Consider the following 14,576-nt stretch of genomic DNA (forward strand, 5'->3'; position numbering starts at 1 on the left):
AAAACCAAGCAAAGTAATTAAGCTTTATTAGCCAGAGAGGCAGATAGATCAAGCTGGTCATCAAGGGACAAGCCTTCCATGGTCAGTGCTGAACTAATCTGTGTGCCTGAAACTACACACCCACACACACAACTCATCCAGCAATGGTAACATGCACCTGTCTAGAGCTAGTCAGACAGACTACATGTGGTGCACATGAAACCCAAGGAAAAGATTAATGCTGGTCAAGGCTATCATCCATCTAGCTTAGCCTCACTCTGATCAGAGAGAGAGAGAAACAGGGAGTTCAGAGAGTAGCATCCAATGCAAGGGCACTATACTCCTTGTCTTCTGGGATGGTGTGATGGGTTTTGGCTAATGGAGAACATAATGCCTGGAGATTGAGAGGGTAGTAGGGTCCAAGCATGTGTGTGAAGCAGCAAGGAAAATGAGCTGGGAGATGAAGATTGATGCATATGTCAGATGGAGAGTCCCTGTCTGGTTTCAGATTTGCTTGCATGATTGATTAATTTCCTGATGTTATGTTAGGTTCAACAAGAGCTGGGTGTTATATGTGTTAGTGTATTTATTGTGGAGGTTGCTGGTTGGCTGGATTGCTAGCTACAGTGTCAGTGCAAGCACAGCCTGGATGGTTGATGCAGAAGCTATAGCTCTGATAGCTTTTAGTTCTGTCCATTGTGCTGTGTCTGTTCCTTGTAGTTGTAGCTGATTTTTTTTTGGTTTGGTTTTGTTCAGAGAAGGTTCAGTTTGTTAGTTCTGATTTCTGAAGTATAGTACCAAATAGAGAGGCCTCAAATTGACCGTGCAACCTCCCAAGAAAGGAAATTTTATCTGCAACCATTTTGGTCTTGCATTAGTACAGCTAATACAACACATTTATTTATCAGAGTTCTATTAAGGGTGGCTTAGAAGCTAAGCCTAAACCACAACAAACTCGGGGAACATTTATTTATCAGAAACTGCTTGGTAGGATTGTAATGTGAAGAAAAAGAAACACTCTACTCTAGTACTACCTAAGAAAAGGTTTGGCATTTAGTTATGTGATGTCATTTGAAGGAGAGATGTTCATTCAGACTGCAGATTTTCAGCTATGCAAACTTGTGAAATCTAAAAGTAGTTCTAATCCCCTTCTTACTATTGAGATTAAGGTACTTTTTATTTTGAAAAGAGAGATTAAGGTACTTTTATATCTGAATGTACTTTGATATCCCAACTCCCAAGAACGATTCAGTATTATGCAATTCAGTAATAACTAACTCCAAACCATGGTATTATGGAACCTAAAACTGCAAGCAGTAAACAGGTAGCAACATTAGACCTGTGAGCACTAGTGCTAAACGTAAATGATCCAAAGGATCATACACAACCACTTATTAAACCATAATTTTTCAGAGTTTCCCCAAACACAATGAACTAGTAGCTCCAAATGATGCACGAAGTCGTCTAAAATCCATAAAATTCAGGTGATCGATCGACAGCCAACAAGTAGCACAGCACACACACTGTCAGTGACCAAATTCTTCAATGGCGCCATGAGCTGCATGATCGAGAAAGCAGAGAATTTTTTTTCATAGCATAGCTCACTCTCTGCTCTGACCTGTGAAAGCTAGCAAGAGGAAATGATCTTGCCGGCAATGGCGTTCGTTTTCAGAGACGGCGAGGCAGAGGGCTATAGGGCCGAAAGAGGTGAGGGGTGTCAAGTGTAACTGGGCCTGTTGTTATTTGTGGGCCGGCCCACTTTAATAGTGCCTCAGCTTTATGGCCCATTGGGCTTGAGGTTAAGGCCTAAGGCTAAGGAGATTTGGACCGTTTGCATGTGATACATGTTACAATTCCATCTAAATATAAACATGCTTTTGTTTTTGTTTTACTTAGGCTGCGTCCGTAAGTCCAGTTTACCTGGTTTAGTAAGACATTGGAAACGAAGCACATAATTAGCGTATGATTAATTATTAAGTATTAATTATTGTAAACTTTAAAAATAAATTTATTTAATTATTTTAAGAAACTTTTATATAAAAAAGATATTGTATGAAATGTATTGGTTATCAGTTTAGGAAATTTATGCTCATGGAGAACAAGAGAATTGCAAATCTCTTATAAAAATTATCCGAATGCAGCATTAGAATGTCTCAACAAAATATTTCAACTGACATGGACCGACTGAAGTAAATTCAGCGTCAGTTTTTTTTTATTTAAAAGAAAAAAAATTATCCACCCGATTATTGAAACATATTAATTTTAAGAAACACAACAGATTATTTCCTCTATGTTCTCAAAAAGTTTCTTCTCCTACATCGATAGGACCATTTGTGTTGAGCTATTTATTACTCCATCCGTCTAAGAATATAAACCTCCGCGGTTCAAATTTGTCATAAATATAGCAAACTAGGATGTAAAAAAGCTAACTTTGTGCACTAAGAGCATCACCAATAGTCTACCTATATGATTCCCAAAACTAATTTTGAGGGATTTTAGTCCAAAAATCAACTCTAACAAATCCCCTGCTCCTACCCGAGTTTTGGAGTTCCCTTCCCCTAGTTCCTCGCTCCGTTTATATGCGGGCGCGGAAGTCGCTCCCACTCACGCAATCCCGCCTCTCTCCTTCATTCCCGCGCGTGGGAGATAGCGATCTTTCTGTGCGTGAAAGAAAAAAAAAGGAATTTTCTCTTGGAAGTTTAACAGAAGGGCCCACTTTTAAGTTTTGGGGATTGAATTTAGGCTATCTGTTGGAGGGAGGAGTTTTTTCACTTCCTATTTTCAGTTTAAGAAACCCAAAAACAAATTTTTAGAAGAAAATTATAGATAATCTGTTGGTGATGCTCTAACTTTCTCTTCCTACCCCTAGCAATCCACGTCACATCAACCAAAACGGTCCCGTACAGACGCTAACATCAACAACGTGCACACACTCACCATATGAATGCCCACACGCACACCCTGTTATTATGAAGACCTCAAAAGACTAGACCACCACCGGTATCTCTTGAGATTTATAAAGTTACCACGGGAGCATCGCTATCAACGGATACGTTGTCTATCATAGAAAGAATAATTAGCAATAAATGTAAGCATCCGTGTTATGTCTAAGACTTAAATCTTGTGGAACTGATTCCACCATAAAGAATCTAACCAGTTGAGCTACGCTCACTTCAAATAGCTAGAAATATATTTTTTTTACCTTGCACATCAATCCTTGATCCCTCCAAAAACCTCCTATTTAGATAGCTATATTTTGTGACGAAGGAAGTAAGTCAACTTTAAAATTATTTAATTATTCTGTAATAAATTAGATAATACATGATAATAATTCGTTTCATAATCCAAATCGAACGGGCCAAGAGATTTTCTTCAAGAAAAGAACAATGACAACAAACCTAGAGACCGAACTATACACACGAACCGTTGCTCCACTGTACACCTAATTAACTTAATTAGAGCTATGTATACTTCATATATAACAATAGTTTAAATAACGTACATATTCCCTCCATTTCAAAATGTTTGACACCGTTGACTTTTTAGCACATGTTTGACCGTTCGTCTTATTAAAAAAATTTGTGAAATATATAGAACTATATGTGTACATGAAAGTATATTTAACAATAAATCAAATGATATAAAAAAGTTAAATAATTACTTAAATTTTTTGAATAAGACGAATGTTCAAACACATACTAAAAAGTCAACGGTGTCAAATATTTTGAAACGGAAACGAAGGGAGTATATAAGTATGTGCATCATTGTTTGAAACGAATTATCCAAGCCTACAAGTCGAACACAAGTTGGAACACGAGTGTCGTCGCATCGTTACGTGTTGCACCATTAGGGAATAATTACATCGTCGACCGACCAAGTTCTGATATCACTCGTGTAGTCGTTCTAGACAGCAACATAACACACCAATTAGCACCCATGAAACCTACGATGAATCCTCTTGATAAGAAGCATCGCCATCGAAGAAAATTCCATCTCTCTTGCAACATGGTACGGATATGATCAGAGACCAGACGACAGTAACTAATAATAATTGGCATGAAACGAAAACGAAAACGAGAAGAAGAAAATCAGTTTCGTGGATAGGAGCGAAGGGGGGCATCGTCTGACGTGATCTCCACCCAGAAAAATCAGCACACTTCGGGTGTGTTTTAGATCCTAAAAATTTTTTGACCAAAAATATCACATCAAATTTTTAGATATATACATGGAGCTTAAATATGGACGAAAAAAATCAATTACACAGTTTGCATGTAAATTGCGAGACGAATCTTTTAAGCCTAATTGCCATGATTTGACAATGTGATGCTACAGTAAACATTTACTGATGACAGATTAATTAGGCTTAATAAATTCGTCTCGCAGTTTATAGTTAAAATCTATAATTTATTTTGTTATTAATCTATGTTTAATACTCTAAATGTGTGTCCGTGTACTCTTTTTTTTTTTCCAACTAACTCCTCCGACAAAAAAATATCGTCGCTGTCCCTGCTGACGTGGCAGGATTGGCTGCCATGAAAATGATACAGGTGTGGGCCCCACACCAGGAGGAGAATTGCCCTGCGTGGTTCTCACACTTGTGGACCAAAACGCCCCCCAGGAATCAACAAACCAAAAAATGTGTCTAGATTCTGTGCACTTGGCTTGCAACTGGGCTTGCAACTTGGCAATGGCTCTCATCTCATCTCATGATCCTCCTATCTTTGAATACAATTGACGAGGATACTTTGTCTACTTGGCTCTCACTCTTCTCACGGGCCATTCATAGTGCGTCTATGTGGCATTCAGCCCCAAGGTGATAGCGAGGAGATTCCCCTCCACGCGTGTGTGCCAATCATGTCCTAAGCAAATCCCTCAGCCCTAGGAAGACGTGAGAGCCTTGTCGGGATTTGTTAGGGAGAAGATGTGTGACGCGCCGACCGGGTGACGACTCAAAATCGCGTTGGGGAGGTCATGCCCACGCCTCCTTGTGCCCCTGCAACTCCCACACCCACACCCCGGTGTCTCCCCAAGCTCTGGCGGCCAGAGAAGAAGTGCTCAGGAGAGGAAGACCATGCGATGAACTCACCTCGGCCACTCCAGATCCACGTAGCCACCCACGCGTGTTGTCATTGAGGTCATCGCCCTGATTTGCCATCCCCGTGTGTGCTCTGAGTCGGAGCTCGGTTCAACACTTCGGCGCTCGACCGTCGGAGCTCGATCCACTGCCACCAAAGTTTGATCCCTCTGCCGGAGCTCTATTTGCGTTGCTAGAACTCCATCAGCGCCACCATAGCTCCATCCGCCGCTGCCAAGCTCGGTCTGTGTCGTCGGAGCTCGATCTACCATCGCAGAGGAGAGGGGGATGGGAAGGGGCAAAGGAAGGAGGGTGGCACTAATGGAGATGGAGAGGGGAGTAGGCGATGAGGAGGAGGTTGCACCGGCGAAGATGAAGAGGAGAGGATGCAACGAGGTGAACGGGAGGCGATCGGGAGGAATTGAAATGTGTGTGTGTGCAAGGGGGAGGGGGAGGAAAAAGTTCGGCTACGGTACCTAACGGGTAGGTCCATTGGTAGGTAGGGTATATATGCAGTTTTCTTTTTGTTACAGGTGTAAAATATGAAAGTTTTGGATGATTTTTAATACAAAATATGAAAATGGCTAGCATACAAGAAATCAAAGTTTGAAACGAAAAACGTAGTAGGAGAACCATTGTAGAGCTAGTGTCCACCATATAGGAACCTATGTGATGAGTTGGGACATAAGTTTAAGTACCATGCACTGCTCATGCCCTGACTACTTTTCTTTTTCTTTGTGAAAAAGATGCTATAGGCTATGATTATTTCGTGTGCCAAATTTTTTTAAGTATACGGATATACATTTAAAGTATTAAACGTAGACTAATAACAAAAGAAATTACAGATTCCGTCTGTAAACAGCGAGACAAATCTATTAAGCCTAATTAATTCGTCATTAGTAAATGTTTACTGTAACATCACATTGTCAAATCATGGCGTAATTAGGCTCAAAAGATTCGTCTCGCAATTTACATGCAAATTGTACAATTGGTTTTTTTCCACATTTAATGTTTCATGCATGTGTCCAAACATTTGATGTGACGGAAAAGTTGAAGTTTGACAAAAAAAAAAATTTGAATCTAAACACGGCCTATGGTACAAAATGGTCTGAACTTTGCAAAGGTGTCCGGTCCTTCTTTCCTTTGTCAAAAGAGGCTGTCTTTTAATTCGATCAACTTGTTTTTGGATTATGCTTTGGAACAAGTTTAACTTTTATCAAACACTTGAATTTGTCATGGTTGGACCTATTTGGGAGTTTAGTGGATATTACTACTTTCTATCATAACACGAATATGTTCTTTTGTTATGGATGTAAATTATAACTACTTTGTAACTTTTTTTCCTTATAAATGGCTTTGATTTTTAGAGAATCTTTATTTTGTGAATTTTAGAGTGTTGTTTAAGCCAAAGTGTAGGAGGTTCCAAAACCATGTAAATACCACAAAGCGATGTTGTAATCCACAACCTCCACTTTTTTTTTTCGAAATTTGTACAACAGGGATTCGTTTAATTTTGAACACTTAAAACCCAAAACAATTTTGAATTTTTAATGTTAAATTCTTAAGTTACCATGAAAAAAAGGTGGGCAATGAAAGCATCGGAAAAAAAAACCCCCAAAACAAATCCTAAAATTCATCATTGGCTATCAACAGAATCACAAACAGTCTTACTTAATTGAGTTAAAGATGGCTTACTAATCTGGTAGTACCACATCACAATCATGTTACTAGAACCTGAAAACTTTATTAAACATCACATTTTGTACACTAATTAATTGTTCCTTTCATGTTGCAGTGTTCCAGATAAGGAGAAAGAAAAAAAAAGAACAGTAGTAGTAAAAGATATTCCTTTCTCCTACATGAAAGAATAAATCTTTTCAAACAAAACAAGGGCATTTCAGGTAGTGAACAAAAAATCTAAAACCATTCGCTCATTGGCTCTTGGGCCCTTCCTGCCACTGCCATGTGGGCCCCACTCCACCAATATAAATTGCTACGGTTACACCCGGCCGAAGCAAAGTCACCACTCACCACCACCATTGCCGTTGCTCAGTTTTCTCTGAAAAAAATCTACTCCCTCTCTCTGAAAAAGGAGGCAACTTTTTTTCTTTGCAAGAATGAAGCGCGGCGGCGGCGGCGGCGGCGGCGGCGATCCGGGCGCCTACGCGGCGGTGCTGAAGACGAAGCTCGACCTGTACTGCGCGGCCGTGGCTAAATCGATGGTAAATCTCGTACCTTTTTTTTTAATCCAAAGATCGCATCTTTATTTTTGTTCGATTCGCTGAGGCGCAGTTCGATTTTGAGGCCATTTGGGAGTTCTTGAATCCTCCATTTGGGAGGATTTCTGCTGCGATTTTCAAGTTTAAGAAATTATGAAGAAAGAAAAAAAATTAGGAAATTGCTGCTCCATTTGAGGATTCTATGCTGCCATAAGCTAATGACACTTTCTTAGAGTTACTATTGTTTATTTTTCGCGTTCATAGGACCATTTGGTTCATGGCCAACTGCACCATAATAGACAGGCAAAGTATGGATTATGAATAGAAAAAAAAGAAGAAGAAGAGAGAGTATGGATTGTGAAAAGAGAAAAAATTCTGGCTAATGAATGGGTGGCATGAGTAACCAATTCTATTAATGAAACTAATGGAAATTGTAAATCCAACTAAATGTCTGATTAAGACGGTATCTTTCAGTCACATGTCTGAATAGTCTGACAACCTTGGGATCAAATCTCTAGTTTCATAAATAAAATAAGACTCAATAAAATATCTAATGTACTACGGCAATACGTTGGTTTTCTTATGATATTACATGAAAATGATACCATGATACCAATAAGCACCATGGCTTTTCTACCTGAAGACGGGGCTAGGGGAGATGAACTCTGGATGCTTGATCTTAGATGAATCTTGATGTACTGATAAGTAAGATCGTTGATTTGGTATGGTTTAACTTGTGGCATGGAGGGAAGCTGACTTGTCAACGGGAGCACATGAACAGTCTTGAAGATTTTCTCTCATGGACAAGTGGATCACAAAGGACTGGATGAATGTGACGTTTTAAGGGTTGAACCAGTAGGATTTTCCTTTCTTTTTCAACTTTTTAGTGTTGTGAAAAAGTTTGGTCATATTCTTTTTTTCTGAAAGAGACAGGTAAACTAATAATATATGAAGTTTAATGCATACAGAGGCATGGTTTCTTAATAAGCTCTGCAGTTTCGAGCATCGGACAGGGTTCTGTGTTTTCACAACCCGTTTTAGGGATTATTGGTCCACAGCAATAATCGGACAGAAAAAGTCTAAATTTAAGTTTAAAATTCAAAGTTTGAATTCGAATTCATAGCCTTCCAGCTGGTAATTACTCCCTAACTAGCCCCTGACTCTGGATCGATTTCTGGTTTTTGTTGTCCACTATGTCATTCCACTTCTCTCATATAGTTTTGATGCCCCGTTGACCAGTTGTTTCATTTGAAAACTTAAGCAGTATCTATTAAAAGAGACTCAGCGCCCTGCAAAAAAAAAAAAAGAGAGACTCAGCGGTTCAGCTACAATTGATTCCTTTCCTATGATCATTTATTTGTTAGCATAAATTCTAACCTGAGGTTTTCAAATGAGTGTTTCATTGTTCTATGGATTGGGGTCTTTTCACTACCCATAGAAACCTCAACACTTTGTTCTCTGTTACTAGTTGCCACAATTTCAAATCACTGGTAGTTCTGGAGCTATTTCTCTAGGAGTAAGCTACTAGCTAGTTGAGGTCTTGAGGGCCACTTTTCACGAAATATCTTTTCTTTTAAATCCTTGCTTCTTTTTTTTTAGTTACACAATCCTCAATTATGGATTCAGTTAAAAACAACACATGTTTGTTTTCTTCAGTTTTTTTCAGTACATAACAGAAAACCTTGGACAATATTGTAGGTTCTTCCTCAGTAGTTCTGGAGAATTATGGGCTATACCTTTTGATGTATTACATACGAGCAGTTTTCTGGAGTTTATAGCGGTAGAAGTCCCATGTGCTGGCTGTGACAATCCCCTTGATCATTTGTTGCTTGTGATATATAGATATTTATCTACATCCATTTCAGGAAGCTAAACCGCAAGAATCTTCTTTGGGCTACCTCAATTTACAAGCCTCAGACACTTCACAATTGGCTTCTCAAGCTTCTTTTAATGGTATTTATGAACTTCCATAGTCGCATATATATCAATCTATGGAAACTTTGGAAAAAAACCATGCCACAGTTATATCTTAGAGGAAGTTGTCTGAAAGAAGTGTTTTATTAGATTGGCCAAATATCATCTGCCTTGACAGCTTTATAAGAAAGCTAATAGAAACAGAGTTCAGAAGAGTTTCATTAACAGTTTCGGTAAATAGCTTAACTAATGCGCAAAGGATAAAAAAGGGGGTCATGTAAATTTTGGTGGCATCAATATAAAGTTGGGAAATATGTAGATCCTTCTTCTGTGGCGTGGAACACTGTCATCACACATTGGATATGCAACCTTGTTGCTACCAATATGAATCCTGGCAACGTGCACTGCAGATGGATTTCTGCACCATCTGATGTGTGCAGGGGCACCTACAATTGATGCTTTGGAACGTATTTAGGCGGTTTTGCAGCAATTGAAATGTCACTATCATATGCTATTGTCTTTTACTGTACTCTTTTGGTCTCTTCTTTGTTATAGGTTATGGATCAACCAGAGTAACAAACTCAAATGCCATACATGAAGATTATGATCAAGGCAAACCAGCTAATAGTGGTACATCAAAGGAACAGTCAGATGATGATGGCGATCTTGAGGAAGATACAGACCCCGTTAATGCAAAGCGGACAAGGAGGTATTGGATTAGATTCCTCCACTACTTAGTTTGTTAAAGATACAATCATACCGTGAAATGAGTCTTGATATCAGTTTCTTATTTCAAGCATATAACATGTTCTAGAATTTATATCGATGACATTGTAGTGTTGGAAAACTATTGCAGCCTTTTACATGCTGATGAATCTCTTGGTGTTATGTTGTGATTAGAATGCTGTCAAATCGGGAATCGGCCAGGAGGTCAAGAAAAAGGAAGCAAGCTCACCTAAACGATCTAGAATCACAGGTCTCAAATCATGAACCATGAATGCTTAAGTATAATGTAGTAACTGAGAAGGCAATGCTAATTACTACACTATCATCTAGGTTTCCCAGTTAAGATCTGAGAATGCATCTCTGCAAAAGCGCTTGTCTGACATGACTCAGAAATATAAGCAATCTACCACAGAATATGGCAATCTTCAAGATGACATGAACGCTATGAGGAGAAAGGTATTTTCTTTTTGTTGTTGTGACCGTTTGATTACATCCAGCACTTCTTTTATTCCCATTGAAGGGCTATGAATCTGTTGATTGTAGTCCAGAAGCTGTCCATTTACATAGTATTCTTTCTATAATTAAAATGTTTCGATCTAATGCAGCCCATTTACATAGCATTATAATATTTTGATTTAATTTTCTGTTTCTTCTGAGGATGCAGGTACGTATTATTCTCTCTATGTGGAATAGGAAGAGACTAGTGTATTTTAATATTTTTCTTGTTTTAGTTTTGGTTTTAAGAATAACAATGTTCTCTTACAGGTGTGGCGTTGTAAAAAAAGAAACAAAACATTTTAAAAGCGCTCGTACCATGTTGTGATGCTCCAAGAGTGTGTCCCATTAAATCTATGGTTTGCTCCTTATGGAAGGGCTTTTTTCTCTGAGAAGAACGAAAACCTTCATATGAGGAGTCCAAACAGGGCACAATCATACAAACATTTGTTTAATGCTTGTATGTGAGTATATGCACAACTCTGTATTTTTGTCTTGCATGATAAGGTGTTTTTTTTTTCAAAACATTCAGTACAGTGATGACTGCTGCTGCAAAGTAGGCTTTATTGGTAGTCTCAAATTCTCAATCCTGTTTTCAACAACACTACACACAAAGAGATATCAAAAGGAACATGTATACATAAGAACCTATTGTTCTGTCCCTTTATATATAAAGTTGAATTTGTTTTCCCAAAAACATCAGCTCGGGTTTAACTTAAATTCTGTAAAATGTTTACTGTAATAGATCTGTTGTGGAGCTACAACTGAGACACTGATTTGTACTATTGTTCTTCTCAAAATAATTTATATTAATGTAGCTTGTGGTTGCTAATAATCTTATGGTTTCATATCGTTTACGTTGTAACGAAGTGCTTTGTGTTCAGGTGAATATAGCTGAGGAAGCGGTGAGGAGAGTAACTGGAATAGGACTTCAATTGTTCACTACATCTGAAATGCGTGCAAGCAGCATGCCCTTTTCTTCAGGTGTATCAGACGCAGCTTCTGCTGCTGCTGCTGCTGCTCTCGTCGAAGACGACTGGACAAACTGTAGCCTCCCAGATGAAGCAATTCCTGTGCCAAGTGCAGCAATGGCCTTGAGGTCACCGTCAATGCGGCGTGTCGCAAGCTTGGAGAACCTGCAGAAGAGAATCCATGCTGGAGATGTGACACATTTTGAGGCAGCATCAGCCTTGTCGTTGCCTGAAGCTACTGCCTGTGATAATAAGTAGTAACAGCAAGTATATTGATACTGCTCTGAAACCAGCTTCTGGTGCTCTGGCGTATTAAGGTTTTTGGTAATGGAGTTTGTGGCATCAATATACCTGGATGCATACATAGTTTATGTACACTATCTAATTTCTTTGGGAGGTTTTTGTGTTTACTGTCTCAAAGGTAAATAGTTCCTCCGTTGTATATTATTAGACTTTTTAGTATTGCCCACATTCATATATATGTTAATGAATTCATTAACATATATATGAATGTGGGCAATGCTAGAAAGTCTTATAACCTGAAACAGAGGTAGTAATGTGTACTGAAGTTCTCCAATTCCACCTCGTTGTATTTCATTGGCTGATACATTGTTTCGGAGGGGGAAATCTTAAGAATTTGATTTCACTGGATATAATTGACACTTGACTGAAGGTGATTATGGAAGTGAGAAAAATATCAAAATCTGGCCAAATTAAAGATTCTTTGGTTTAGGACCTACAGAAATTCTGATCTGCAGCCATCCTGCATTATTACAGCTAATACTCTGCATATGTTTCAGTTGTTTTATATCATTGTATTGAGTCATATAAAGTTATAAACTGTCTTGGCCCTATAAGCTTAAACCACTACAGTCCTTGTTTTGGCCCATTTAGAGGATACAATCACATAATATATTGTAAAATAGATGGAAGGGTTTGAAAGTACATTTCATACTTGGGAGAAATGAGTTCACAAGCTAGGAGCTATCTTAGCGGAATATAGTTGGAATTATATATCATGAAGTGCTTACAAACTACAATGGAAAAGTTATCAGCTAGTTTGAAGTTAAAATTTCCAGTTCTTGATCAGAGTGATTTCTTAATTTGCTGCCTGAATGCGAATTCACCAAATGCAGGGATGTGTCAAAATTCAGACAGACTGTTCACCGTGTAAACTCAGAGCATATACAAGTAAAAAGAAAAAAAGAACAATGACTAGGTAAAATAAATAAATAGCTTCAATGTTATTTCGGCCGTCAGAATTCTCAATTCAAACTTTAAACCATAAACTTAATTACAATCCGGAAGAAAACGTCAATGAATTCATAATCACATAATCTATATACGTTGTCTACCATATTTTGGTTTTTCCTTCTTCAATCAAACCAGCAGTAATACATTCAGGTAGTGAGATTGAAGCCTCGACTGGGCCGCGCGAGTTTGTGCGCCTAATTCCCATGGACGCAGGCCTGGGCCTAGCCGCCCCTATGGACCGTGAGAGATGTGATCTGAGGGGGAAAAAGTACACAGAAGGTCCCTCAACTTGTAATCGAGTTACAAAATCGTCCCCCAACCACAAAACCGGATACAACACATCCCCCAACTTACAAAACTAGTGCAAACTAGGTCCCTCGGCTGTTTTGACCCCGGTTTTGTCCCATGTGACGACTGAGTCAGCGTGTGACCCACGTGGACCTCACATGGCAGGGTGTCCCCGTCAGCACCTGCTCTCTTTCCCCTCTTCAGTTTCTTTGTTTCTCTCCTTCCTTCCTCCCACTCGCTCTCTGTTCTCGCACAGGCGGCGTGTGCGCGACCAAAGGGTGGTGCGGCTGGTGACGGTGGCTCCCGGGTGGTTGTGGCCAGCGGGGGAGGCGAAAGAGGTATGCGCGGACGCCTCGCCCTCGTCGTCGACGTCGCCACCGATGAAAAGGTCCGCGCCGCTTACCAGCTCGCACGCCTCATCGTCATCGACGCTCGCCACCTCGGCCCGGCCGCTGCACCACCTGACGACATCCTCCCACCTCCGTCCTCCCTCCCAACGAGCGGACGAGCGACGAGAAGCCGGCGGCGACAACACGGCGAAGAGGACCCTTTGTCCCTCTCCTGCCCCTTCCCTCCACCTCCTCCTCCTCCTCCTAAAAATCCCCATCCCCTTCAAAACCCCAACCCCATGCGCAGGCGTAGCGCCTGCACGACCTGGCTGCTAACTTGGAAGAGGAGCGCCCCTCCACCGCAAGGCCGAGGAATCTGTCGCAGAGAAAACCGCTCCGAATGCGTCAAGGCCATAGCACAGAACGTCCTCCGCAAGCACGACGACCTCAAGTTCGAGGCCTCCACTGCCTCCTCCATGCTCACCTTCAGCTTTGAGAGGATCACCTCCAAGGCCTCCCCCTCCCCACCACCTCCACCGTGCCGCCACCGCCGCCGCCTTGCCCACGCCGCTCCTCACCTCCCACAAGTACTCCTCCGGCCTCCCCGCCAACCACGCCAGCAACATGGCGCACGAGCAGATGGAACACAGCGCCCGCGCCGTCGGCGACGCCGCATCGTCGCCTCGCCACCGCCTTGCCACCGGACTCCCGCATCCCCCACCGGCCTCCTCCCCACCCGCTGGCTGCGCTGCCAGGGAGAGAAAAGAAGAGGAGAGAGAAAGAGAGGAGGGAAAGAAGAGGATGACATGTGGGACCCACGTAGGTCCCAAGCTAAGTCCGCTGCCACGTCGGATAAAACTGGAGTCAAAACCGTCGAGGGACCTAGTTTGCACTGGTTTTGTAAGTTGAGGGATGTGTTGTATCCGGTTTTACGGTTTGAGGATGATTTTATAACTCGATGACAAGTTGAGGGACCTTCAGTGTACTGTTTCCTAAAAAGAAAGAGAAATATCATGGGCCAAATTCTCTTTCTATTGACAGGCCCATCTGAGAGGATCAGAAGCATTTGGGCCGGGCTGTGGGATGAGAAAGTCAAAACAAGGCCTGCAGCTAGCTAGGGCGTCAGCTGCTAATTAAACGCCGTGGCGAACATCGTGTAATAATCGGCAACCAAAACGAAAGTAATAAGATTTTTACCGTCCAACAGTACCTGGCAGTACCAAATTGTGGCTGTTGGATTGGGTCAGATCTAACGGTTGACAGAGTTAGGTACCCCAGATCGAAAAGGCTAACGGACTATTGATCGCTTGGAGCGATCAACTCCTCT

At 40.8% G+C, this 14,576-nt stretch overlaps 1 protein-coding gene across 1 annotated transcript; it reads left to right on the plus strand.

The window, feature by feature from the left end:
- Window positions 1-7,082: 7,082 nt before the first annotated feature.
- LOC127757699 (light-inducible protein CPRF2-like) lies at window positions 7,083-11,997 on the plus strand. The gene is made up of 6 exons (XM_052283266.1): window positions 7,083-7,275; window positions 9,138-9,225; window positions 9,742-9,895; window positions 10,087-10,162; window positions 10,243-10,368; window positions 11,292-11,997. Exons 1-6 carry the CDS (start codon window positions 7,171-7,173, stop codon window positions 11,634-11,636), a joined length of 894 nt encoding a protein of 297 aa, XP_052139226.1. The 5' UTR covers window positions 7,083-7,170; the 3' UTR covers window positions 11,637-11,997.
- Window positions 11,998-14,576: the final 2,579 nt, after the last annotated feature.

Source organism: Oryza glaberrima, chromosome 12 (genome assembly GCF_000147395.1).
Source record: "Oryza glaberrima chromosome 12, OglaRS2, whole genome shotgun sequence".
Taxonomy (NCBI): domain Eukaryota; kingdom Viridiplantae; phylum Streptophyta; class Magnoliopsida; order Poales; family Poaceae; genus Oryza; species Oryza glaberrima.